The 26,577-nt window shown below is 40.3% G+C and overlaps 1 protein-coding gene across 4 annotated transcripts in view; it reads left to right on the top strand.

Annotated features, from left to right (window-relative positions):
* Nucleotides 1-1,305: 1,305 nt before the first annotated feature.
* Nucleotides 1,306-26,577, top strand: part of sh3rf2 (SH3 domain containing ring finger 2) — a 44,478-nt gene continuing 19,206 nt past the window's right edge. The window contains exons 1-3 of one of the 4 annotated variants that reach the window (XM_017485731.3): nt 1,306-1,472; nt 15,518-15,787; nt 18,007-18,102. In XM_017485731.3, the coding sequence (XP_017341220.1) occupies nt 1,461-1,472; nt 15,518-15,787; nt 18,007-18,102 (378 nt within the window). In that variant the 5' untranslated portion in view covers nt 1,306-1,460. The other 3 variants (XM_047159761.2, XM_017485730.2, XM_047159762.2) reach the window with 3 other exon arrangements.

The raw sequence follows: 26,577 nt of genomic DNA, 5'->3' as shown, positions 1-26,577 counted from the left end.
GACAGTAAACACTGCAGCGAGTCTCAGTGACAGTAAACACTGCAGCGAGTCTCAGTGACAGTAAACACTGCAGCGAGTCTCAGTGACAGTAAACAGCGCAGTGAGTCTCAGTGACAGTAAACACTGCAGTGAGTCTCAGTGACAGTAAACCCTGCAGTGAGTCTCAGTGACAGTAAACACTGCAGCGAGTCTCAGTGACAGTAAACACTGCAGCGAGTCTCAGTGACAGTAAACACTGCAGCGAGTCTCAGTGACAGTAAACAGCGCAGCGAGTCTCAGTGACAGTAAACACTGCAGTGAGTCTCAGTGACAGTAAACACTGCAGTGAGTCTCAGTGACAGTAAACACTGCAGTGAGTCTCAGTGACAGTAAACAGCGCAGTGAGTCTCAGTGACTGTCAACAGCACTATACACAGTAAAAGTGAACTGTCTGGTGTCCTGATAGTGTAAACTATGCAGTGAATTCTAGTGACAGCGTATTGTTTTGATATCTTGGTGAGGAAACTATGCACAGAATTATTCATTACTCTTGGTGAGTAAACTGTGCACAGAACCATTCAGGTATCATGGGCAGTGTAAAAGATGCAGTGATCCCAGTATGAGTGAACTGTTCGGTTTTTCTGAGCGTGAACAGTGCAGTGAATCTGAACACGAGTAAACTGTGCAATCCCTACTGAAAAAAAAAACCACAGCTAAAACCAGACTAGGCTGATCTTTTCTAGTTTAAACTAGTGTTCAGCTGGCTTTAGCAGGTCTCCCAGACTAGTCAAGCTGGTGTTCAGATGGTTTTAAATGGTGTGTGGGTCAGCTGATCTCCCAGCCTGGTCAAGCTGGTGTTCAGCTGGTCTCCCAGCCTGGCAAAGTTGGTGTTCAAATGGTTTTAGATGGTGGGTCAGCTGATTTCCCAGACTGGCTAAGCTTCCACTTTAAATGATTAAAGTTGCTGCACAAATACAGTAGCTCAGTGGTTAAGACACTGGACTACAGCTCTGAAGATCAATCCCAGCACTGTTAGGCCCTTGACGAAGGCCTTTAATCCTCAACTACTCAATTATATAAATATGACCAATGTAAATTTCTCTGGATAAGGGCTTCTGCCAAGTTGTCTGAATAAATATAGTCAGCGTTTTAATTTGGAAAATTTCAGCCTGACCAACATTGACCACCTAAGACCAGCCTGACCAGCTTAAAAAAAAAAAAAAAAAAAAAAAAAGTGGTCAAAACACTTCTAAAACCAGCCTGCTGTACCAGCTAAGACCAGCCAACCAGCTTAGTCTGGTTTGAGTTGTTTTCCCCAGCAGAGTCAGTGGTGTCAGTGAGAGTGAACTGTGCAGTGCCTTTCAGTAAGAATGAACCCTGTGCAGTGAAAGTTGAGCCGTGTGCAATGCACCTCCGTCTGTCCAGGAACTAGTTTGGTCTCTTCAGAGCTGCTATGTTCCCTTTATTCTCGGTTGGACTATATGGAAATTAAGGTAGGTACATAAGAATTTTAAGTTTGGGAATTGATTTTCTGTAATCGTTCATGCTTGTAACAGTGTAAGAGTTGGGTATAAGAGCACTAGTCTGTGTTTACTGAGGCGCTGTGTGTTTACACTTCCTCTGTCTATCAGCTGCTCGGCATATACATAACCGCAGGAAAGTGAGTTTTACATTGTCCTTGTCATCGGGATGTTCTGTTCAGTGCCTCGTAAACAAAACGTGCACAACTAATCCGACCGACTCACGTTTTCTCACCCGTGGAAAGAGAGAAGAAGAAAGTAGATGACGTTTGTCAGTAAGGGACCGTGTACAAAGTGCACACAGAGGATGTAGGAGGAGGTCCTCCCCCCTACATGAATGTATTCAAAGAGGAAAAACCTTACATTACTGATAAAAACGATTTTTGTTAGTGGTGTGGCTGTGTTTAAAATCTACAAATTATTATTTTAAATCTGTAAATCCTTAATGTCTAAATGTTATTGTTGTCATGGGGTTACTTTTACAAGTAGGCTATAAAATTGTTTTGTTAGGTTTGAAGTTAATGATATACTTGATGTCAGAGGGTTTGACGTGTACGGTTTAGTACATTCAAAAGAAAGCAAAGAATTACTTAAAAACAGCAAAACAGAACATGTAATACAATTAATATGCAAATTTCCTTTGTTACTCACTGGGTGTGTAGTGGTTAGCATGTTTGCCTCGCACCTCCAGGGTTGAGGGTTCGAGTCCCAATTCTGACCTGTGTATATGGAGTTTGCATGTTTTTCCTGTGCTCTATGGGCTTCCGTCGGGTTCTCCGGTTTCTTCCCCCAGTCCAAAGATACGCGTTGTCGGCTGATCGGCACGCCCAAATTGTCCGCAGTGTGTGAATGGGTGTGTGAGTGTGTGCTTGTGCCCTGCGATGGATTGGCATATATATATAATGTATATGTGTGTATATATGTATATGTGTGTGTATATATATATATATATATATATATATATATATATATATATATATATATATATATATGTGTGTGTGTGTGTGTGTGTGTGTGTGTGTGTGTGTGTGTGTATATATATATATATATATATATATATATATATATATATATATGTGTGTGTGTGTGTGTGTGTGTGTGTGTGTGTGTGTGTGTATATATATATTTTTTTTCCTCATGATGATGGACTTCGTCATGCGACGAGCACTAACACAGCCAGCGTCTGGAATTCCGTGGACAGGCCAGGCACCCTATTTTTTATTTTTTTTTAACTACAAACTTTGTTATGGATTTTTATTTAATGACTTAAATATTGAGTCAGTACAAAAACACTTTTGATTTCCAAACATTAGTTTTCCAGCACAAAATTAAACGATACAGAAAACTGTTTCTATGTCAGTAACGAAAGCAGCATATTACATAAGAGACCAGTTTTCAAAAAACATACTAAAAACAAAATGAAGGCTGCTGGGTTTTGCAGCAAAAATCAGAAACAAGTGAGTCCGTCAAAGTCTCCAGAAGAACCGTGGCTGGTTCTGCAAGATGCTCAAAAACTTACAGCTCATTTCCTTATAAAACTACACAAATTGTACCAGAGACTATTTTTTTAAGCAAAGGGTCGTCACAAAAAATATTGACTGTTTCATTTATCAGAGTTTACTTCTCTTTATAGTATTGTTTTAAAAATGTAGAAACATTTAATTTCATTATTTTTGAAGCCATCTTTGCTCTACAGCATTTCTTTGCATGTGCCAAGAAGACTTTTGCTCACTATTGTATACGTTTTTTTTTTTTTTTTTCCTGTTTTAAGCCCATTGGCACATACTGTGGATATTATTCCACCTTTGTTTATTTGTGATTACTCTCACAGTGTAAACGAGTGCTTTTTTTTTTGCAAATGTAGGCCTATTTCCAGCACCTTGTTCGCCAATGTGGCGCTAATTGTATGATCTTGTGAAAGGCATCTTTTCCTCTTCTTGCCATCATTATTGTCCACCAGATCATGTAGGATACATTTAGTATACTTTGGAGGTTGACGGCCTGCCTCAGTTTTGTTTTGGTGAAAGGTATAATACATTATCATCTTTAGCTTTCCATGGTCTTGTTGAGGATGGTTGCTGTGTCCCATCATTTCTGTCTTTTAGCAAGGGTACTATGCCAGACTCATTCTTGGAATTCTCGTCATCTGTAGATTCAAAATCTGGATTGTCCACTACCTTTGTATTCTGTGCCAGAAACATCTCCTTTGATTTTGCTATCACAGTCCAAAAGCTGTGATAGGTCTTCTTTGACTGCCAGTCTCTAGTATCTGCAACTGAGAAAGTCTGTTGCAGTAGAAAGACGCTTGGGAGAGCTCTTTTTATCCCCTGAGCAGGTGCAGTCAGACCCAGTCAAAACAGTAAAATCAGTAAAAAAAAACATCAATTTACTGTACATTGAAGACAGGTTGATTTTAGGGTCTGTGCAGTTACCTTTGTACTTGAATGCATATGAATGACTAAAATTTCCCACAACATCCTCTCTGTATAGAAACTGTGTACAGACATTCCACAACACATTAGTGTGTTTACATTTGGCATGCATATTCATAAGCCTAAACATGCAAAACTCAGAAAATCTCATGGAAAGAAAGAGAACCAGTATTTTACACAACTCGAAAATTTGAAATGATACAAAACGACCCACGGTATAACCGGAATCGTTTATGTAAATGAGAGTGATCTTTAACGGGCTGTTAAATCTTTCAGCTCTTCAAAAATGTTCACTGCTTTAATTTTTCATAACAATTATTAGCCATCTTAGTGTTATTGTTCCATAGATATAAGACTTTTATAGAAACTAATAAAATCATGGATATTAAAAAGTATGAAAGACAGCGGCCTCCTATAAGACATAAGACAACTTTAACTCTAAAGGTATACAGTAGTAGAACTGAATTTATTTAATCACAAGCCAGTTTACGCATTTGTGTATAACATTCATTTAGTCCTCTTCAGTAACCGATTTGTGTTATTCAGGGTCTGGAGCCAGTCGAGCTAACACTGCGTGGAAAGTGGGGAAATTCACCCCCAGTGGGATGCTGATCCATTGCAGGGCACTATTTACACACACATATTCACGCCTAGTGACAACTTACCCTAACGTAGTTTGTTTCTTGTGGGCGTAAAGCAATCGCGACTGCTGTCGCTTGTGGGCGTACACCATCCGTCCAGAGTTTTTAGCTCCGATGAGAAAGAGTAGTGGCCAAAATATAGCCTACAGCACATGGTTTAGTACTGAGTATAATTTATTTGTCTGTAAAATGTACTTAAAATGAATTCCAAGATTTTAATAAAGTGAAAAAAGTGGGAAAATTCGTTCTTTGATGTACATGCCAGGCTTTGTTTTAGCTTCGTTAGCAGGACAAGCTAAATGTACTTGCTATGAGGCCACACCAAATGTCTATGTATGTGTATGTGTATATATATATATATATATATATATATATATATATACACACACACACACTTCTAATTAGTTAAAAAAAAGTAAATAATGCACTAATCAATGGGAAAATTGGTTGTTTGATTTACATGTTATGTGCCAGCCCACCTGTTGCTTTGTCACTCACTAGTGTGATCATACCTTTAATGTAGCCTATCTGCATGTCTTTGGACAGTGGGAGGAAACTGGAGAACCAATAGGAAATCCATATGGAAATACTGGAAGAACATGCTCTGCCCGAGTAACCTGAGTTTAGGAAATAACCCAGGACCTGTGAGGTGGCAGTGTTACCCACTGCATAACCATGCTTCCCATAATAATAATAATAATAATAATAATAATAATAATAATAATTTTTAAAAAGTATATTTGCCTCGCACCTCCACGTGCTTCACGGTTTCCTCAGTTTCTGACAGGTTTCTGTCCAGTTGATTGGCATTTCCGAATTGTCCCTAGTGTGTGAATGTGTGATTGCGCCCTCAATGTAATCGGCAAGATAGCACGGTGTCCCCTGCCTTGTGCCACGAGTTCCCTGGGATATGCTCCAGGATCCTCCACGACCCTGTGTAGGATAAGCAATATGGAAAACGGATGGATGGATGGATGGACAATAATAGTCCTTAGCGATATCCTTTGCTACGGTTGATTGTACGCCTAATAGGAGTATCACGATAGTATTTATGTCAAGTAAAATATCGCCCTTTTTGGCGGTGGCGGGGGTTGATATTCAGTAGGATCAATGAATGACCTTTTCTTTACTTAGTGATTTTATATATTTTGCCTTCTTAACCAACTCTTTGGGGAAAAAACACCTGTCAATTTTGTGCACTTTTTAGACGCTCCCTTAATATCTCCCTTCACTACATAATGGTGAATCATTATCTTTCAGAAAGCGATAATAATACAAATAAAAACAACAGCATGTCCTTCGCCTTCTTCAGCGTGAAAGAAGCAATCGTGGTTAAAAAGAAAGGGGAAAAAAAGCTGCCCTTTTAGCTTGTATTATGATTGAATAGTGTTGTTGGAGAGGTGGAGTAGGCGTAGTGATTTCCAGTCCGGTTGCACCACCTGTCTGAGTGACGAAGCCACCTGTGAGGAAGCCGGACTGTTTACGGAAGTGCTTCATCCTTCAGAGTGAATATCGCGGTAACGGCTTCAAAATAACTTTTTGTCGAGATATACATATATGTGTTGAAGTGTTCATGATGTAACTTTTTAAACGAGGTTTAAAAAAGGGCTCGTTACGTAGAGATGTTAGAGGAATGAAGGATTGTTCTCTGCTCACACTCGTGGCCGACATACAGAGGGACAACATGACCACCATGAGGGACCTGGACGGGTCTGGAGGGGTGAGAGATCTGAAAAACCCTAGAATATCGCGATACTGGAAGGCTTTTCCACGGTACTACTTTACTACTGTAGCTAGTGGAGGTTTAGAAACAAAGTAACACTGGAAAAGCACTGTAGTGCCATGGGTTACAATAAGACAACCGAGACAATAAGATTGTATACGTATTATTGTTCTTACGTCAACAACGACAACAAAAGTTAATATCAAGTTTACAGCTTTATTTCAGTTTTATTTTGACTTCATTTTCTGTAGACTATCACTGAGGCAGCTGGTGTCACTGGTTTCGCACGAATAACCTCCTGTCTTTCAAAGATTAACAGAAAGACACTGAAATATCAATATAAGCTTTCATTTTTATTTCATTTATTTCTCGTTAAATTTCTCCGAACCAGGGTTTCGTACGATGGTGCAGTGGTTCGCACGTTTGCGCCACACCTCCAGGGTTGGGGGTTCGATTCTTTCCTCCGTCCTGTATGTGTGGAGTTTGCACGTTCTCCGCAGTTCAAAGATATGCGCTGTAGGCTGTTTGACATTTCCACATTGTCCGTAGTGTGTGTGGGTTGGTGCCCTGTGATGGGTTGGAACCCTGTTCAGGGTGTCCCCCGTCTTGTGCCCCGCTATCCCTGGTATGGGCTCCGTTCTGCCTGCGACGCTGTGTAGGGTAAGTGGTACAGAAAATGGATGGATGTTTTTGGAACCATTGATTTATGAATGGTATGAAGAAGTTTCTTTCTAGCCCGGATTGTGGATTCAGTAACAGTCACGCCACGTGATCATACGGAGAGGAACACCCCTGAGATTTGATTTCTGTTTGGGCTGACATTTTCACTGACACATCAGTGACACACTGATCAGCAGTGATTCAGAAGACAGAAGCAGAATAGGGTGCAGTGAATGTGAACGAGGTGGATTATTCATTCTATCATACTTTTAATTTTTTTAAATGAATGAATAGACTAAGGACACTTCATCCAATGGAAGGTCAAATTACACAAAAGGACAGATTGTTATATATATATATATATATATATATATATATATATATATATATATATATATTGCGCTTTTCTAGGCACTCAAAGCGCCTTATGGTGGGAGGAAGTTTCCTCAACCACTACCAGTGTGTAGCATCCACCTGGATGATGTGACGGCAGCCATAGTGCACCAGAATGCCCACCACACACCAGCTATTGGTGGAGAGGAGAGTGACGTAGCCAGTTCAGGGAGGAGATTATTAGGGAGCCATGATAGATAAGGGCCAATGGGGGAATTTCATCTTTATGTGAAGTGTCTTGGGATTTTTAATGACCACAGAGAGTCAGGAAAGATGAAAGGGTGCTGTTTTTACATTATAGTGTTCCCGTCACTGTACTGGGGCTTTAGAACCCCCGGGTATTAGGGTGAGCACCAGTTACTGGCCTCACTAATACCACTTCCAGCAGCACCCGTAGTCTAACTAGTGACCAGATTGCTCGACATTGCATTGCTCAACAGTAGTAGTTTCTTTATCCCTAGTCTAGCCTAATATCACAACCTAACCAGCTCCCTTAATCTCTGTTTTATGAGGGTTGCAGTCTGGCAATGATTTAGCTCACTGTGATCCTGCATATTTCGTTGTTTTTCTTTCTCTAACACACCCATGTTGACTCAGGTGTGGCCTTCTATTTATCCGGGCTGGGTTTCCAAAATGCATCAACGGTCATCATTAAATAGTGTGAACCTCACACTAAAAAATGAGTGGATTTTCGTTAGGCAGAAAGTAAACATTTCTAAAAGCCTACCCTCTTGTTAAGAGATTAAGAGTTTGAATCCCAAATCTCACAGCCACCCATTCATGGAAGTCTGAGAGATTGTAACTGGCCCTTATCTGGGTGGGTAGGTAGGAAGGAAGGCATTTCCTTTCTAGCACATAGCAGACATCTGTGCGCTCACATATATGAAAGAAAATCATTAAGCATCTCCTCCGAGTGTGTTTAGCTGGCCTGTTATGTTTTCAGAAATAAAATAAAATAAAACATAGTACTGTAGCTTCATGAGTCTCATAGGAAGCATGTCAGCTCTTGTGCTTAATGTAATGCAGTAGGGATGAACTAGCTAGTGTTGTCTATGACAAAAAAAAAAAGTTGTGAGGTAAAACCAGCATACACAAATAACAAAAAAAAGTCCAGACATGCCAGGAGACATGCAGCCACACCCAATTTAAATGTTGTAACAAGACAGTTCAAGTGTAAGTAACAATGTACGTTTTCTGTCACTGTTAATCAAAAAAAGAATCATTAGCCAAGTCAGCTAGACAATTTCCTCGACACACACTTTGCCGCAGAGTAAATGTACAGGTGTCGGACTGAAAGAATGAGAGAACTGCAGGTCGGCTCACCGATATTTTGAGTCTGTGGGGTTTGTTCTTATGACGTTTTACTTGCAGTTTCAAATTAAATAATAACGTGTTTTTAGTTACAAATATCATTCTCTGTAGAAACATGAAAATACCTGTGAGTCACATAACTTGAAAGAAAAATGAAAGAAACTGAACGCAGGTCTATGGGTGAGACATACTTCCAAGGAGCTCGTGTTACTATAGAGTTGGCTTCGGTACTGCACACTAGCTGTCTAGGTCTGTTAAATGTATATCTGTAGGTGTAACACTGCTCTAGATCAGCTGACTATACCCCAGAATGCACTGTTGGGACAGTTTACAATGCTATCGGGTTATATTACCCAACAAGTCTTTCCAGCATGCCAGGGAGATCAGTGAGGAAAATCTGAGGATCTGCAAACTAAATGCCACCACCAGACCAGACCAAGAGTGCAAGTAAGCTGATTTGGAAACTGAGGTTGTTTCTGTTGTTTCGAATGCCGCTTTCACCACAAGCAAAGGTGGAGCTTGCAAGTGACATTTACTCCTCAGGTCATGGATGCATTTATGTCGTGATTTATCTACAGAAACTGTCCCGGATATTTGAATATGCGTTGGAATGATTAGGTCTCCAACAGTAAAGCAGGTGGATTTGACATTTGAATGATCATTTTAATTTGACTCTTTAAGCCCACCCATGTTCATGAAGCTCCGCCCCCAGGATCTACGGTAGCCTGTAGCGTAGTGCTTATAAGTTGACTGACGGGCACGTTCCAGACCGCAAATCGTTTTTCTAAACAGCTACTTAATATACATGTGCTAAGGCTATGGCTTGAACGTTTTACATTTAATCACATTTTACATTTATTTGTACAGGTAATAGGGATGTCCCGAGCCGATATCAGAGATCGGAATCATTCCCGATTAAGGCATTTTTAACTGCTCGGTATCGGCTTTATCGAGCACTAACCTAAGCCCGATCCTTTGTTTTGTGTCAGCCGTCACGGAGAGCACAATTTGTAGCAGGACTGTGCGGCTAAAATGTCTGCAATGTGGAAATATTTTAAATTGGGAAACGAAAGCAGTCCAACAGAGACTTGCGACGTCTGCAGCGCGAGCATTTCGCGAGGCGGCGGCAACAGAGCCGCGTTCGACACTAGAAACGTGATAGCTGAAAACTAAACACTCAGCAGAATACTGCGAGTTCACTCGGGTGACTCGGGCAAAGGCTTCACTGAAGCGACGCACACTGGAGGATACTTTTAAAAGGAGAGAGAAATTTCCTCTCCTGGAGAAGATAAATACATTTAAAAACATAAGGAGCAGCTTGAATTCAGGCAATTTCTTTTCTTAATGCATTGCAGAGTTGTTTAATTGCACACCTAGCTCTAGGAAAATACAGGTATTGGGTCGGGACACTGTATCGGCAGTTGCGCAATATTAAATCACTCGGATCGGGATCGGGGAGACAGGAAATCAGGGACTGTGTTTCGTTCGTCCTTGGTTTCATCGTTTACCCCGAAGCCCAGACTGACGAGATCAGCCTGACTGAACGTTCACAAACTAAACATGGTGTGAAAAATGATGGTTTATGTTCAAGCACATTCGCTGTTGTTTTTTAACTACACTGCCATCATTTTTTTTTTGGGTGCCGTTTTTGAGGACCTCACATCTGTTTGCCCCGCAGCTGTCCGAAAAGCACCATGGATGGTTCTAATGGTAGTGTTTCTGATTGACATTTTACTCTGATCTTAATCCAAAATATCCCAGTCATTTAAAAAAAAAAAAAAAAAAAAGTCCCCTTGTTTTGAATGAATTTGTTTATCCTGAAGCACAGTGTGACCGTGAGAGAAGAGTGAAAACACCGACCGATATGCGCCGACGTGGTTCTCGATTTCGGCGCAGCTCTGTAAACGCGCTCATTATAACGGTGTGAAAGCGGCGTGTGTTTATGCTCAGTGCCTCTTGGGTGCTTGTTAACAAAGCCGTGCCACACTGGCACTCCGGTCGGCTTAAGCAGGTCAGGAGTTTTGGGTTTCCCCGGACTCAAGAGCCGTTGAGTAGAATCAATTATTACGGACAACAAACCCGACCCTGTCAGTCGAAAGTTTCTGAGCTTTCTTTTATGTTCTATATCAATTCAATCACTGTGATGAAGATGATACAAAACAGTTATTACACAAGGAAAGACAAATCTTTGTGGAAACTCCGTTTACATGCACATCAATATTCCGATATTAATCAGAATCTGGCAATATTCTGATTAGTACTGAGTCACGTAAACATCGCAGTTCCATCACCCGATTCAAGTTAAGGCGATATTCTGATTCCCCAAATTCTGATTCCCACCCCGGAACTTTTAGCCAGTTTTAAATGCGGAAATCCGTCGGCACGTAAATACCGTGTTCAGAAAATCCACCGCAAGGAATTCTGGGTAGCGACGGCAGCATCTTGAATCTCCCGGAAAATAACAGCGGGAAAGGAAGAAAGCATGTGTAGACTGAAATACTTACAACAAGCATGTATAGAGGAATATTCCAACGCCTAGAAGCATATAGACACTGTATTCGGAATATGGCTGCAACCTGAATATAGAGGGTGTGCACGGTAGATGGGACTCGCCACGGACACGCCCACTGAGCGGCAAAAAAGCTGAGCGGCAGCATTAGTGTACAGCGTGATTTATTCGAAAACACAAAGAAAACGCATCTAAAATGGGGAAAACCCTGTTGTGTGATCACAGTGTTGACCGTGCTAAAAGATTCAACAAGAGTTCTGAGCTGTTTTCTTACAGAGTGCCAAAAAAACCGTTCAGTCCTTTTTTACCGAGTCCAGCAGTGTAAGTCTAAGCTCTTTTGGCATGTGGTGTTCATGTCGGACAATAATGAATCACTTGCTACATATGTGTTTTTAAACCCTGCCTATTTCCTCCGATGAACAATGGGGGCTCGTTCATTCTCTGACTGTTTTACCTTCACAAATATATATAACGTAAGAAAGTGGAAGCGGTGTTCGACTACAAACAAACTAGGACTTTCTAGCCTACCAGATAAAAAATTATAGAATGAAATAAAAAAACATATTGGTACATACCTGTCAACTTACAACCAGAATGTTTATTGGTGTTCTTATCACTTTAATTTCGCCAACAAATCCCGCCTTGAAGTAGCGTCAAGGCTTTTGTATGCCTTCAGGCTTTGCTCAGTGTATTTCCCCGGGCCTTGAAATCAGGTACACATAAATGTCGGGAAAACCGATTTCTGGCCACATGCCAATGTGCATGGACCACAGGTTCGGGGCAAGTTGTACGGGTCACTGTCGAGTCCAACTGCCTTTAATTTAAGCTGATAAGCGTTAGTTATGCGAGCGTTTTCGCAGCTTCCCCTGTAAAAACCAGCCATGTTGCTGGATGTTTTGCCGCTCAGTCCGGTCCGGTCGAGGGGGACGTGTTCCAGCAGGAAAGAGACGTCAGTGTATACCCTCTATAGACCTTAAACGGAATTTGATGTGCATGTAAACGTGTAAAGTGAACGCTCTCAGATCCTAACGGAGCACGAAACGAGTGATTTTGAAATATATATAAAAAAAGTTAATCCTATAGATAAAGTGCCTAAATAGATTAGAGTCCAGCTCCAATTAGATTTGATCTAGATTGTTCCAGGTTCAAATAAAGTGAATCTATGGTTTCTCCATTCAGTAGCTTGAGCAGGGAAAAGAAAAATAATACAATTTCACAATGTTTGACCCTAAATAGACCCCAAGAACCCCAAGCGTTGACACACAATCATTTTCCCCTTTCAGATTTATAACGTAGGACTATTGAAATACTTTATTATGTTCGTAACGTACAGCTCGCTTAAAACGTTCTGCTGTCGTCGTGACCGTCGCCGAGGGCGGATAGGCAAAACGGAGAGGTGTTTAAAATTCCTTAAAGATCCAGAGTCATCCACAAGTATGCGTTTCGAGACACGACTCCTAGTTTGTTCGGCGGAGGTCGACGGCCTGCGAGCCCTAGTTTGGGAACCCCTGTACTACGCTATCATTTCTGTAGCACCAGCTTGCAGAGAGACTTGTATGGAGGATGTTCAACATGGACGGATTAAAAATCAATAAAGGTACGACGACGCTTTGTGTGAAGAGACATTTGTTGAACAGTCTTTGGGAAAGTGTCCACGCTCAGGGTTTCCTGACGCAAGTCTTTAGGCCAGAAGGCTTAACACGACCAGATGCGTTTAAAAATCGTATCAAGTTCAAGAGAGAGACGGTGTCGTGGAAAACAATCTTTCCAACCTAAGAAACACTTCAGAGACCGAGGGTTTGTAGATGTCAAAAAGTAATCAAACTTTATTGAAACAATAAACCTTTTTATTTTATTTATTTATTTTTTTAAATTAAAATTTTTTTATTTTTTATACCTTTCTCCACAGCGTACTCTTCTTAGGCGGGGTTTTGCCGTTTCTCTTTAAAAACAGACCGATCTTCTTCGCCGCAATTAATTATTCATGTCGGGGTGTTATCTTAAGTTTGTGGAGCGTGCACGGTTAGTTGTTTTTCTTGAAAAGGTTTTATGAGGACAAAGGTTTCCTTTTTTAAAAAAAGGTTTCACTCAGACCGAGTCTTTTTTTTTTTTCAATAGTTTCTCTCCGATCAACACTCCCTTCTTACGTCTCAACGAGCTTCTGTCTGTTTCTACCTGCCGTCCTGGCTGATATCAACCCCCCTTCCTGAGGCCCTAGCCTAATTCGTTAATTGGTATCCAGCCTCAAGGTTGTTTACGTACAAAAGCAGTTTCAGCGAATGTCCAATGCCAATTTATTGCCGTGCAGAAAGGTGCAGGACGATAGAGAAAAACAACTATTGTACCGTAAGACAGAATTCATCTAACTCAATACACACTTGGAAAACAACTCGGTCCCAAAGTGTTCTATGGATTTAGATTATGCTTCTAAATATTGATTATTCGTACAGATTATGCTTTGTTAATTAATATTGATTATTAGATTATGCTTAAGGAATAATTCTGGATGTTGGTTGTACATATTGATTGTACTTTATTAACATATCCAAATGTTAGTTGCTAGAGATGCACCGATATATCGGCCAATAACCGGCCTAGGTGGTTTAAAAACATCTAACGATCAGGGCCGGTTATATCCTGTCAATCAAAAGAGGGCGGGAAAACGCATGGATTTCGTGCTGTGTGTAAAGATGATGTCTCTTGCGTGGAATGATGATAAAACTGCAGTGTGTAATCTCTGTAATCTCTGCACTGGTAAAATTATACACCGGACGCTGCAGCAGTGAAGCGGGAGATTCAGCGTCGAGTCGAATTATTATTATTTTTTTCTTTGCCGCGCTGAATTAAAGCGCCAGTACACCGTTGAAAGATTTAAATGATGAGGAATTGATAAAAAAAAGTATATATTGCACACAAATGTATATTTATAGAGTCGTATATTTCATATCCAGTTAATGTTAATATATAAAAAGTGTATATTATATATTAGCAGTTTGATGTTAATGATGAATGAAATGCTTGTGTTTGTGCTGAGTGAAGGTGAGACTAACAGGAGGATCTTTACAACTCAGTCGATTCATTCTGTTAATATGAATTAATAACATTCACTAAGTTCATAATCTTACTTTAATCTTCAGAATTGAGTTCATGTTATTGTGAGTCATGTGTTTTGTGTTTATGAGACCAGGTACTGTGAAACACCTTGATGAAACGGAGAGAATAAAGTCTTTATCTGCATTTCTTTCAGAATTGTGGAATTAATTATTAATTTAAAAGAAGGTATAAAAGGCAGAGGTATCGGTATCGGCCGATGTCACTCTGAATAATCGGTTATCGTATCGGCTGAGAAATTTAGCATCGGTTCATCTCTGTTAGTTACACACATCGATTACCCTTCATCAATATTTTCTATAACGGGTGAGAGAATAATCAATTTCAGACAGACCTTATTTTTAACGACATGTCCTGTCTGTCCTTCTATCAAGCTGTTTTCCAGCCTCACCTCTGAATAGTTATGTGAAGTCTGTTTTTTTTATTTATTTATTTTTAAAAAAATTCATTTTAATACTCAGACTTTATTTAATTTCATTCGTGCAACACTGAACATGTATATCGTAAGCTATTAAACAATGCTGAAGGGTTGGCGTTCGTACCCTATACGTTTCCCCGATACCGTGTTTGGACTCGGGATCTGGACGTTCTCATTTTGCCTTAAAATTAAGTCACGCTTTGATGCAAGACAAAAAGTGGAGCACAATAATCTACTCTGAACAACAGCAGCAGGAACAGGATGATCCAGGCAGCATAAAGCACTGTTTGGCTCTGACCAACATAAAGTGCATGGTACGAATCGGAGTAAATAAGGAAACGCAGCTGCCGGAAAGACAGGCGTTAACGCTAAACAATGTAAATATGAAAAGGAGTTTCACAATAATGGATAAAATGCTTGATTATGTTGCTCAATTTTCCAGTCGCTATCAGGAAATGTAGTAAACATGAATCAGACTTTTCACCCTGGGCATTATAAGCGTATCATTTCCTTCTTTCTGACCGACATTCCTTCTTTGAATCCGAAACGACTGCTCTGTAGTGATATTAGTGCTACATATAAACACAATTAAGCTTATTTGTAATTAAACAAATGCAAGTAAATATGTTTAAACATATAAATGAGGCAAATGTAGTTAATAACTAGTATATAACGTTCACCGGTTAAATCCAGTCAATCGGTAAAGTTTGGTAAAATATCATTTATTTTGTTAATGATTTTACTTTTTTATAATATACCTGGTTTCTTGTGTTTTCGTGTCCTTCAGCTTATCTGTCGTTATCTGTGTTTGTTTTTCCAGGTGCTGGCTAAAGCCTTGTACGACTACCAGGGCAATGGACCCGGAGAGCTCAGCATGAGATCGGGCGACATGGTCGGCCTGCGCTGGAGAGTGGATGACAATTGGTATTTCGGCGACGTTAAAGGGAACAGTGGGTTCGTACCCACCAGCATGGTTCAGGTCCTGGGCGAGCAAACGCAGCCTCCTGCGCCTTTGTGCCGCGCTCTCTACGACTTCGACCTGAACAGGCTGGATCCAGATAACAGGAAGGAGTGTCTGGCCTTCATGAAGGTCTGTGTGTATGCTTTTCTAAGCAGTTTCCATCAGGGATGAAGAAATATCTCGTTACTGTACTCAAGTATTGAGCGTCATTGAGATGGAGTATGCTTGCTTATTTACAGATCCAAGTAAACCTCGCTTTCTAAAGACTTCTATTTGTAGATTTAAAGCACTCGTTACAAATGGCAGAAGTCTCTTCTTCTCTCATCGATGGGTTTCTGCACACAGTTTAGATTTCGCATCCGATCAGATTCATCAGTGTAGGAAAAAAAAACAAAAAAACTATGAAGAATCTTGAGGTGACCTTGTCATGCTAAACAATGTCGTTATCATACACTACAGCTTCCTGTGCGTGTCGAATATCGCTATATGGACTTGAGGACGAGTGCCCCGGCGCTTCCACAGTAAAATGTTTCAATATGCCGGGGAAAGTAAAGACACCTATAAAACGAGGTGTCTTCTTTGACTCCCTAAAGAGCATGGACTCCATCGAACCTGAAAAAGCACGTTGAGGAGAGTTCCTCAAAGTTACCAGTGTCACCTGGGTATGCTAACGAAGCTAGCCCGGTTTCATTGCTAATGCCTGGTTAGACTAGGATCGATTCCATTAACTAACATAAACTGGTTAGGCAGCAAGTCAGATTCTAGCTAATGATTAAATATTGGTTATTTCCTTTTATTTAACTTCTGATTCGTTTATTAACAAACTTAGTCATGCATATGAACATCAAACATACAGAGATTGAATGAGGCGTTCAGGCAGAGTGGCATCGTTTTACATAACCCAGTCCATACAGGATTTCATGGACCGTGATGGTTGTGGATTTTGCGGCGGCTTTTTAAAAAAAATTTGCGACGCAATTTGTGGAGCTTTTTGTGCTTTTTTTTTTGTGTGTGTGTGTGTGTGCAAAACTACTTGAAAGGGGCGAAATGGCAATTGCACGAAATAGTTTTGCACGGTCTTTTGCAGTGATGTTTGTTGGTAAATGAGACCTTGTAGCTGTACTCCTGTTCGACACAGGAAACGAAGAGGCCTTTGGTTGAATGTGTGTCGTGATGTCACACGATGCTGCTCGGCCTGAAACCGCAGAAAATCGGCGGTAATTTTGGAACATTTTTGAAAAATAGGGCAGTGCTGGCTCAGCGGTTAAGGCTCTGGATTACAGATCAGTAGGTCGGGGGTTCAAGCTGCCACTGTTAGGACCTTGAGCAAGGCCCTTAACCCTCTCTACTCCAGGGGCGCTGTATCATGGCCGACCCTCCGCTCTGACCCCAACCTACTATCAAGCTGGGATATGCGAAGAAAAGAATTTCACCGTGCTGTAATGTATACGTGGCCAATGAAGACTTATTCTCCGTCTAAATATTGCGGCGTTTGCTTGATTTTTTTGCGTTCATTTCTGCAAATGATCATTTTTCTTCATCACGAAATCCCGGAGGTACTGACGAATAATAAAATCGACTTTTCCCGTGAAAACACGACATCATTTCGTAATGTAAAACATTTCGTTTTTACTTTGTAATACTGGAGTACGCTGAATAGTAGCAACTTGGATTCCTTCACTTGAATAGAGTAAGACTTTGACACGTTTATACTTTCACGCACGTATAACTTCCTCAGTACCTCTTCTACCTCCTGGTACCCCGTCCCTGCACTGCTGTAGTGTTTGTATTTATTCACACAGAAAAACTTCTTGTTCTTGTTCTTCGCGATGAGTCGAAAGCTAATTTTTGGTGCACGTGTGTGTGGATGTAATGGGATTTACCGAGGTACTGGTAGAACTCATAATTGAACACGAGCGTATTAAATCACCTCAGTAAAAATGCATGATGCTTTTTATACACTGCTGACTTGTGCCTTATAAATATGTAAGGTTTTGGCAGTAATGGGATTTAGCCTTCGTTTCCCTACAGTCACATACGCCGAGACTGTTTCAGAGGATGTTGTGTAACAGCTGTGACTCGGTGGAGTCCATTAAAGAGAGCTTCCTAGTGTGTGTGTGTGTGTGTGTTTCCTGAGACCAGATGGTTTAAATGGATTTGGAATAGAGTTCAAGGGAAGGAGTTTGGAGCCTGCAGACACAAAAGGCACATCTTGTCTTCAGCTCGGAGTAATTACAGCTAAGTAAAGCTGTTCAGGGACATCCCTGCATCACGTGTGAATCACACTCGTATGTACTGCTCGTCTCACGCTGTCTCTGTGTGTCTGTTTCTTTCTCATCTGCATTCAGGGAGACGTCATCACTGTGATTAAGCGAGTGGATGAGAACTGGGGTGAAGGGAAGTTGGGGGACAAGGTCGGAATCTTTCCTTTGCAGTTTACAGAGGTGAGACTCTTTCTTTTTTTCTTCTTCTTCTTCTTCTTCTTTTTTCTTCTTCTTATATCCGAGAACTCGGTTATACGTTTATTCAATAGTGCCTTCACATGTGGAATGATTCTTTTGGCCTTTTAAGATGCAGTGAGCTTGTTTGGTAGCTAAAGCTAGCTGTTCGGAAACACAAAACCTAAACACAAACAGCCACGCCCCCAGAAAGATGCAGAGCTTAGAACTCTTGAAGTATAGTGGAAAAGGCGGAGGCTTCGTGAGATTTGCCTCTTTGTTGGTCCAAATCGTTTGTTTTTTCCCCTCCATTTAGAAATACGCTGGGAAAACAGTGACTAGCTTCCGTGTAGAGATGTGGTCTGGAAGTAAATTTTTTTCAATTAATGATTGGCGTGAAGGTACTGAAATGAAAATATCAAGAGCTTCTTCCTGCAACATAACTAGCCTGATAAAACATTTTTATGGCATTTAAAAAGTATCCTTAATACTAGAGGTCGACTGGTTGATCAGTTTCGCTGATTAATCCGCACCGATGTTTGATTGATAGAACTATCAGTTATCTGCAAAAATCCATACATAGTTTTTCCCGGTTGCGTCCGTTGCGGGAGCAGCTGAGAACAGGCCTCTGTCGTTATACAGTACGAGAGTGGACTGTAGAGGCAAAATTTTGTTGTGTTATTTGAAGTGTTTTTTTTTTTTTAATTATTATTTGAAGTGATTTTGGTTGTCTCTATTGTTGTTTGTTACTTTTTGGTTCAGTTTGGATGTATATCTTTATTAACTTTGCTATTTATTAATTGTTCTATAATACTGTATAATATATATTAATATTTCTATATTTATTTCATTAAAAAAAAAAAAAAAACGGTACATTTTCACGGTAGTAAATCGTCACGTATTGAGTGTTAGGACGGAAGCAAGTGCAGGTATGGCAGTTTAATAAAATAACAAGTCCAGGGGATCAGAAATCAGTAAACAATAAAATCAAGGTCAGGCGATCAGGCAAACAGTCCAAACAAGGCAAGGCAAAAAGACGAGGTCGAAAACAAGAACAAAGTCAAAAACCAGAATAAACAAACAAGGGACCAAGGCTTTGTAACGGCAGAGACGAAACGTAACTGAGTGTATACTTCACAATGGCTGTGTGTGTGAGAGTCTCTTAAGTAGTGTGGTGTCATTGATATTGTAATTGGGAACAGGTGTGTCTGATTAGTTCTCAAGAGAAGGTGACGGTGTGTAGCTTTGGGAGTTGTAGTCGTCGGCCATGTTTGTAGATCGTGGTGCATTCTGGGAAATGGAGTCACTGATTTGCCGTGACATGACATCGGCACTGTTTATTTTTGTCATGAAGTTCAGAAGTATTTTACTTGAGCGTTATGTTTTCAGTCAGTATTAATTTTATAATCGGTTGATTAATCGGTTATCGGTAACTTAGTTATTGGGTGGCTGTGGATCAGGTGGTAGAGCGGGTTGTCCACTAATCGTACGGTTGGCGGTTCGATTCCTGGCCCACGTGACTCCACATTCCGAAGTGTCTTTGGGCGAGACACTGAACCCCAAGTTGCTCCCGATGGCAAGTTAGCGCCTTGCATGGCAGCTCTGCTACCATTGGTGTGTGTGTGAGTGCGTGTGATCGGGTGAATGAGACACAGCGTAAAGCGATATAAGCTTAATAAAGCACTATATAAGTGCAGACCATTTACCATCAGTAAAATCCACTATCGGTCGACCTCTGTTTAATATGCCAGAGTATATGGATGGCCATCCTGAGCACCGAAGACATTTCTAGAGACTGTAGCCATGCCATGAGTGCTAGATGCCATGACTTACTTGCACACTAAGGTATTCACGAGTATGAAACAGTGAAGTGAGCATGGGGAGAAACTCTCACTCTTGAGAACACTTCAGTTCTGCAAGCACTGAGCACTAACTGTGCGTCCAAGTCCTCCTAGGACGTTCATATTTACGAGTTGGGAAGTCGTAATTATGACGTCAGGTGTATTGCAGTGACTTTGGGGCAAGATGGCAGTGTACCTTCTCTTAATTAACGACAAAAACTCTACTTCTAGAAGATGAAGAACAAAGAATGCGCATCAGGTGTGTTTTTTTTTTTGTTGTTGTTGTTGCTTTTTTAATGTTTTCATTCAATTATGAAACCACTGTATACTTTATCGTTACATCTAACATCGTAATTTAACAATGCTAAATAAGTAAACATTCAGTTTCAGCAAATATGACGCATCCATATGATGCATCCATTGACCAACATGTTTTCTTAATACTACGATATTGATATATCCCTACTTCTGAGCTAATATCTTATTCACCGCTAGCAAAACGTACTTCCACCTACAGATTTCGAACCCCATCTTTAAATCTCAGCTGCTCGGTGCTATGCTTTGTTACCCCCAGGGCTACCTTAAAAATGTAATAAAAATAATGTAGAAAAACAGGGAATGCATTTGCTTTGTTGTTTTCTTCTTCTTTTTTAAATAAAAAAAAGTTTGTAATGGAATAACAGGAGGCTGCCTGTGGGAGTCAACCAGGCCAAAACAAAGTCAAAACGCTGGAGATGAGTAAGCAGAAATACTTCAGCTTCCTTAACGGAATATTCCAGCCTATTTTCTTCCAGGCTAGATCTTCGGGAAGTGAACGGCTGCCTGGGGTTTTTTTTTTCCTCACTTTGGGGAAAGGTCAAAATTCTTGTCTGTGGTAACCACACATACACACTACAAATATTGTTTTACATTGTATGTTTTACAAAAATATTTAGCTTATAGACAAGTTATATACAGAGTTACCCTGAGTCAAGAGTAGTAGTAGGTAAACATGTTGACATGGAGGACAGGCAGAGGGTCATGATGATAGTAGTAGTAGTAGTAGTAGTAGTAGTAGTAGTAGTAGTAGTAGTAGTAGTAGTAGTAGTAGTAGTAGTAGTAGTAGTAGTAGTAGTAGTAGTAGTAGTAGTAGTAGTAGTAGTAGTAGTAGTAGTAGTAGTAGTAGTAGTAGTAGTAGTAGTAGTAGTAGTAGTAGTAGTAGTAGTAGTAGGTGGCTTGACGGTTAAGGCTCTGGGTTACTAATCGGAAGGTCGGGGGTTCAAGGCCCAGCACTGCTGTCACTGTTGTGCCCTTGAGCAAGGCCCTTAACCCTTTCTGCTCCAGGGGGCGCTGTATCATGGCTGACCCTGCGCTCTGACCCCAGCCTCCTAACATGCTGGAGTATGCGAAGAAAAGAATTTCACTGTGCTGTGATGTATATGTGACCAATAAAGTCTCATTATCATAATAATAATAATAGTAGTAATAATAATAAAAGTTTTATGAGGTTTTCTAAAGAAAGTTTTATATCACCTTTCATGTGTAAAATGCATCTCAAAATGTTTCACAAGGACATTAAAAATACACACAATAAAAATATAATCATATATTTATATTTTAATAAGTAGTATTAATCAGGGACGTAATATAATCAAGAATAATAACACATAAATCATTAGGGAACAACAGTAAATAAAACCAGAAGAGATAATATAAAATACAGAAAGCAATAATAATAATAATAATAATAATAATAATAATAATAATAAAAAGTAGAGTGTATGAAGTGTATAAAATGAGTTGTTTAGCTGCTTTTAAAGCTATATAACGTACTTGTCTGTCATCTTTCCTGATAAATTATTCTATTCATATGTGTGAGTTAAAGCAACAGGCTGCATTGCCACATATTCTTGTATTAAATTTCGTCGCGTTGAGGAAAAAGAGACACACCAAGTGAGCAGGTGTGGGGGAAAAAAAGGACAGAAAGTAGCTTGCAGTGGTAGGAGTGTGGCATGTCTTCAAGTATGTATATGAACTGGAATCATGCACATGGCTATGTGTTGGATGTATAAGACAACACACACACACACACACACGCGCTACAGCCACATACCAAATTATACAACACAAGGATAAACATTATAACAAATTATAGACTGTAAACTCCCTCATTTAAGAGTTCTGGATAAATAGGAAGTAATTCAGTCATGGGGGAAAAAGTACATCCTCCTTCAGTTCTCTGTTTTTATTTATCAGGACCTATACCAACAAATTACCTCATTTGACAACACAAAAATCTCAATATGTAGGCAAAAAGTAAACCAACATACAGAAACCCGTTGGATAAAATAAGTCCACTCTATGATTCAGTAACGTGTAGAGCCACCTTTAGCAGCAATAACTAATGGATAAAGTAAATGGTTTCTGTAGGAGTTTATCAGTCTCTCATATGATTTTTGAAGTTTTAACCCATTCATTTTTACAACATTGATTCAGTTTATTGATGTTTGATGGCATTCATTTATGAACATCTCTTTTAAGACCCTGCCACAGCATGGCTATGGGGTTTGAGGTCTGGACTTTGACTTGGCCATTCCAACGCCTTAATTTTTTCTTCTTTAGACATTCAGATGTCGACTTGCTGATGTGCTTGGGATCATTGTGCTGTTGCATGACCCAAGTTTTAGCCCAGCTTCAGCTGCTGGAAAGATCACGTTCATCTCAAGCATATTGTGGTGTAAAGTGGAGTTCATGGTTATCTCAATGACTGCAAGTTTCCCGTGTCCAAGACGACCAAACATCTCCACCTTGGTCTCATCATTCCAAAGGATGTTGTTCCAAATCTTTTGATGTTTGTTCAAACCTCCATATGAACTCCGTATAAACTCGTGCTCCATGTTTTTGGAGAGAAGAGGCTTTTTTTTCCCCTACCCACCCTTCCATGAAATTCAATTCAATTCGATTTTATTTGTATAGCGCTTTTTACAATAGACATTGTCTCAAAGCAGCTTTACAGAAACATCAACACGGTATACAGATATTAAAGGTGTGAATTTATCCCAACTGAGCAAGCCACTGAGTGGCGACGGTGGCGAGGAAAAACTCCCTAAGATGTTTTAAGAGGAAGAAACCTTGAGAGGAACCCGACTCAGAAGGGAACCCGTCCTCATCTGGGTAACAACAGTTAGTGTGAAAAAGTTCATTATGGATTTATATGAAGTCTGTATGGCGTTAAGAGCAGCCGTAGTCCCAGCAGTCTGGAATCCATCCTTCTTCAGTCTTTTTCTGATTGTGCTGTCATAAACATAAACATTTAATGTGTGTACATATGCCTGTATATATCTCTTTATATCTCTGACCTTTAACAGTCTGACCTTGGACAGAATTTGCTGGGATGCCCAGTACTGGTAAGACTGGCAACTGTCTTGAAAATTCTCCATTTGTAAACAGTCCTTCTCACTGTAGAATGGTGAATTTCACGTTGTTTGGAGATGGCCTTATAACCCTTCACAGATTGATGAGCAGCAACAATTGTTTCTCTGAGATCATGGCTGATGTTCTTTTTTTTTTTTTTTTTCTTTTCTTGGCATGATGTAGACACACACCCGAGTGCTCCAGAACACCACAGTGCCAGTAGTTCTACTTTCATGTAGGCAGTCCTGCTTCTTGATGATTAACTAATCTTGTGTATTTTATTAGTAACACCTGCCTGCTATTTACGCTCTTAATTACTGTGGAAGTAGGAAGGGTATACTTATTTTTTCCCCCACCTGGTTTCTGAAGGTTGCTTTACTTTTTGGGGAAAAAAAGCATGACTATATATCGAAATCTGTTGTGGTTTTTTTTCTTTTTTTTTTTGCTGTCACACAATTGTTATTTAGACGCTGATAAACAAAGACAGAGAATTGAAGGAAGGTGTACTTTTCTTTTCCCCATGACTGTATAATGTAAAGCCGAATCAAATCTTGTGAGTGCGTCGCAAGCTTTGGTGTGTGTACTAGTTTTCTAGAAAATAAGTTTTCACTGCCAACACAGTGTCTCGTTTTGCATGCTCTCGGCGTTTAAATTGGCTTCTGATAGTGACGGATATTTTCATTATTCAGTGGCTGGGTCAAGATAAAGGGAGATAATTCAACTGTAGATATAAAACAGGGTTTTATAGTTTATAATCGTGTCACTCTAATGGACAGTGACACAGCGTTTATTCTTTTGGCTCTACAGTCCAGCACAGTGAATCTGAAATGAACCAGCTGTACGGGGGTGAGCCAGCCAGGAATCAAAGCTCATTTTCTACACAGAACTTAATGGCCAGTTGTCAGCTTTGTTGTTTTTGGCCAGCTATGTGTTGTTCCTCCATTAGGTTTAGAGTTGATTTTCTAAATGTAGCATCAAGACCTGGAGTCTGTTATCATTGTCTGTCCGCAAGAGGAACAAAGCAGCAATGTTGCCAGTAAGGGAAGCTCTTATGAGGCCGATAAAATTAGAAAGAAATCGATTGCAGACAAGCCCAAAAAAATCAACATCGATCCTTTATGAAGCAATAACGGACCGGTAAGCTGAGTAATAGTCTAGTCTAGTTGAGAATGTTTTATTATTATTATTATTATAGTTCTATATTTGTGTACAGTGTGAAAAAATATATACACCCTGTAGGATCACAAGACTACTTCTAAAGCATTGCATTGTCCTCAAGATAAACTAAACGGCATAATTATACCGACTCTATAGTTTATCCTAGGGGTAAAACATTCTCTCACAAACATAACATCACTGAAGTTAGGATATGGCAGCATCCTTTTCTAATCACAAAGCTTTAACGTTGGCATCCATATGCAGGTTTAAAGAGACAGATCTATAATCTATCCAGCAATGCAGGCAACCACAGCGGTGCCCTCTACAGCATGGTTTCTCAACCGTTCGCCGACCTCGACCCACTCTTTTTTGAATGGCAATCATGCTTTGTTCATATTGTGTTCGTACCAGCATGGTGCATGGAGCTAGCGTATGCGTAAGAGCAACGCTACGTCAATAGACCTCGATTGATTGGTTTATGATTGGACTGTTTACGTAAACCTGGAGGTGTTAACACGATTTGACAATAGAGGTCACTTTTTCCCGAAACATTTCAAAGATACAGTTCTAATTGGTCATTTATACTCATGACGGAAAAGATCTCGAGACCAGGCAGACACTTTTGGGTCACGAAACACTGCTCTACAGTACTTTGTGCTGGCTCATGCTATCCAGCATCTCTCTGATTTGGAGTGCCTGCGTTCTGGAAAGTGGATCAGATGCCTTAATTTAATCCAAATAAAATAAAATAATAATAATTTGATCATTTACTGAGCGATCATGCTTTATTCGTCAGCTCCGGCTCATTTCCATGATGACCAGTTGGTAACTGGTGATCATGACGTAATGGTGTTATCAGTCACATGTGCTTACGCAGCATGGATATGGTGAAAACAAAAAAAGGCAGCAGATATTGTTGTCCATTTTTAAAGAAGTGATGAGACAGACAGGAAAGTCTTTTTGCATTGATATTGACATTCGTGTTGATGGATTTGTGTTTTACTGTTTAATGGGCAGAATGCAGCTTTTGTAAGACGTAGTGTTCTGAGCCGAACGTTCGATCCTCTGACGTAGGGATGGGGCGATATCTTATGGTTCGCGATATACCGGTAGAAATTCTCCCCACGATAAGAATGAGTCTTCCCGCGATATTAACGATAAAGCCTAGTTGATGACGTGTTTCTGTGTGCGACCCGTTCGCAGCTCACGTGCGGGGCGAAAACGAGTACGGCGGAAGGCGGACGTGAACCTGAGGAGGAGTTTATCGCTAAACGAGGAGCTACCGCTACAACCTGGAACTGGTCCGGTTACAGAAGATCAGTTGTACTTTTAGATCAGTGTTTGTGTTTCTGAGGCGCTCAAGATCGCAGCCATCACTTGCAGATAAAAACAGTGGTGCACGGTACTGTATTTATACTATATTTATATCGTCACTGATATCGTTATCGCAATAAATAACAGAAAATATTGTGATATTGTTTTAAGTCCATATCGCCCATCCATACGCTGGCGATGTTAAGGTTGCGATCTCTCGTCGAACTGCGGTCATCATATCCATGCTATCGGCCGTAGATCTATGACGATGTTCAACACTACTGTATTACTGCATTACTGTATTGAAGCTCTGTTGTGTGTGTGTATGTTCTGGGAACTTTTCCCTCTCGGTACACACTTGCTGTTCCCTTGGTGTTCCAGTACCTCATATTTTACAAATGAAGCACTGGCCCTCTCGCCTCACCTCTCTCTCTCTCTCTCTCTCTCTCTCTCTCTCTCTCTCAATGTGTAGAGCTTCATAATGAACTTTCTCCTAATCACCTTTGTAAACCAAGTGCACAGACGTGATTGGGGAAAAATATGACACCGTCCTCTACACATCCGGTCCCGTCATTTATTCATCGAGGAAATGCCATTATGTTCTCTCATATGTCTTGAGATCGATCATTTAGTCATCGTTAGGTTAACATTTTTCAGATCAGTTTGAAGTAAGAAAATGAACCAGAACATTCTTCTTTAACTCATCATAGGACAAAGACTCTGCTTTTCAGAGCCAGAAAAGTGGAATGTTGTTGACTAGACACATGTGGAAACC

Source organism: Ictalurus punctatus, chromosome 14 (genome assembly GCF_001660625.3).
Source record: "Ictalurus punctatus breed USDA103 chromosome 14, Coco_2.0, whole genome shotgun sequence".
Classification (NCBI taxonomy): domain Eukaryota; kingdom Metazoa; phylum Chordata; class Actinopteri; order Siluriformes; family Ictaluridae; genus Ictalurus; species Ictalurus punctatus.
This window is presented reverse-complemented; position numbering and strand designations above follow the sequence as displayed.